Source organism: Myotis brandtii, unplaced genomic scaffold, assembly GCF_000412655.1.
Source record: "Myotis brandtii unplaced genomic scaffold, ASM41265v1 scaffold868, whole genome shotgun sequence".
Lineage (NCBI taxonomy): Eukaryota > Metazoa > Chordata > Mammalia > Chiroptera > Vespertilionidae > Myotis > Myotis brandtii.
This window is the reverse complement of record NW_005371540.1, coordinates 774,434-776,409: the sequence shown is the minus strand read 5'-3', so window position 1 is coordinate 776,409 and position 1,976 is coordinate 774,434. Positions and strand designations below refer to the sequence as shown.

The 1,976-nt window shown below is 62.7% G+C and overlaps 1 protein-coding gene across 1 annotated transcript in view; it reads right to left on the bottom strand.

Moving 5' to 3' along the window:
* Positions 1-1,976, bottom strand: part of DPP6 (dipeptidyl-peptidase 6) — a 386,529-nt gene that overhangs the window by 11,995 nt on the left and 372,558 nt on the right. Inside the window, exon 21 of the mRNA XM_014532252.1 lies at positions 1,943-1,968. Coding sequence (XP_014387738.1) covers positions 1,943-1,968 — 26 coding nt within the window. The remainder of the gene's footprint in view (positions 1-1,942; positions 1,969-1,976) is intronic.

Sequence of the window (1,976 nt, the reverse complement as noted above, 5' to 3'; positions counted from 1 at the left end):
CGTGGCTGTGTGGTGGCCATGGGTGTGCGGTGTCCGTGGCTGTGCGGTGGGGTGGCCGTGGGTGCGTGGTGGCCACGTGCTGCTGTCCCTGTGAGCTGTGGGAGTGGGACACTCGACTCTATTGACTGATTTTCTGCAGCAGGTTCTGCTTTGTTTTTGGACAGATGGCAGATCAATTCCTTATTTTTAGAAAACACTGCGTGTGAAATGCCTGTTGCCCCGTCCCCGAGGCAGACGGGAGCAGGTAGACGTGGCCACACAGCCACGTGGCTGGAGGACATCGTGTCCCTCAGTGACCACAGAGGCCCCTGTGCTCCACGGGGCGAGGGGGGGCGGTTCAGACATGAGGAGGCAGTGGGCGGGTGGAAAGGCACAGAGGAGGAGGGACATTGAGTCAAGGAAACTGCTGTCAGCCCTGCAGGGCAAGCCCCACGCCACTGACGGAAGTCCACTGTCGCTGTCGCCCAGCCTGCGGCGGCGTCTGTGGTGGACACTGCTGGCTGCAGGCCCGGCACCCACCCGCTCACCCCCACCCGCAGCCCAGCCAGGACCACACAGACCTGCTGCCTCAGGACAACTGCCCACATGTCCCACAGGTTCTGGGTTCTAGAGGGGCAGGAGGTGTAGGGAGAGCTCCTCCCTTCCTTTCTGGAAGTTTCTGGAAGTGGTTCCCTTCTTAACCTGCAGATGGTGAATGGAGAAGCACGCAATGCCTTGCTCCTGGCAGCCATCCTGTGCACACGAGGACAGTCAGCCCAGGATGGGGATGCTGTGGTCAGCTGAGTGGAGACCCCGAGGGCCTGGGTCTTTGGCAGCGTGGCGAGGCCCTGGATCCAGCAGCCCTGAGGCCAGCCACCCTCTGGGCTCGCAGAGCCAACACCCTTCCTTATGTTGTGTGTGTGTGTTAATGTCCTTGCACCTTTGTGGACCATGGGGTCTGCAGAAATTTCTCCCTCCTCTGGGCCTGTCTGACACACACAGGGCTCTGGACACGCCGCCCAGCGCCTACCACCCGCCTCTCCCTGGGGAGAGCGGCACCCGTCCCTCACCGGCCGTTTGAAAGTCACTGACTCGGCGCACACCACAGGCCATCCACCCTTTAAAATGAGGGAGAAAATGTTTTGAAAAGTCAGTGAAGTGACATTGTTTAACCCTGAAAGCACCCAGGCATGCTGGCGGGGGAGGCGAGCCACACGCTCAGTCCTTCAGTCGCTCAGGCCGCGGCTCTGGGCCTCTGCACAGTCCAGCAGCCCACTCCCGCTCCCCGTCAGGCCGTCGTTTGGGTCTGTGTTGTTGTGTTTTCCCGCCCTTCTTGTCATTCTGAGTGCGTGAGTCTATGGCTTCCGTTGCGTGGGCTCCCGGAGGCCTGTGTGCTGGCACTGCCACCCCTGCACCAGACGTCCGTGAAAGTGCTTCCTACCCTGGAGCCGGGCCGGGGAGCTGGCACGGGGCTCGATGTCCCTTTCTCTTGGGCAACAACAAGCTCAGTAGTGACTGCGAGCGCGTATGCCTGGTGCTGAGCGGCTCCCTGGCTGTGACACTCGCTGGGCCCGCCGCCTCTGGGCCTGGCGCCTGGGGGAGTGACCAGGAAACCTGCCCATCTCAGGCTGGCTCTCTGACCGGCCACCTGGCATGCAGGGGTCCTGTCCTCAGTCACCGGGCGCCCGCTGCATGGACCCATCCCCACTCAAGTTCTCTGTCTCCTCCTGTGAGGGGGGCAGAGATGGGTGTGGACGCTGGCGAGGTGTCCGGCCTCTGCAGCGGGTTTTATCAATTAAACATACAACGAGCCGGCTGCGTGAGAGCCCTGAGTGTGGGAGGGCTCCGCGCGCCCACGTGCTCATTGGACAGTGCTGCCTGCAACACGTGTGCGCGGACCAGAACGACAGCAGAGGCCACGGAAATGCCGCCCCGCCCGCTTCCCCGTGTGCGGAGGGCTCACCGCACGGCCAGCAGCTGGTCCCTGTCCTCCAGCA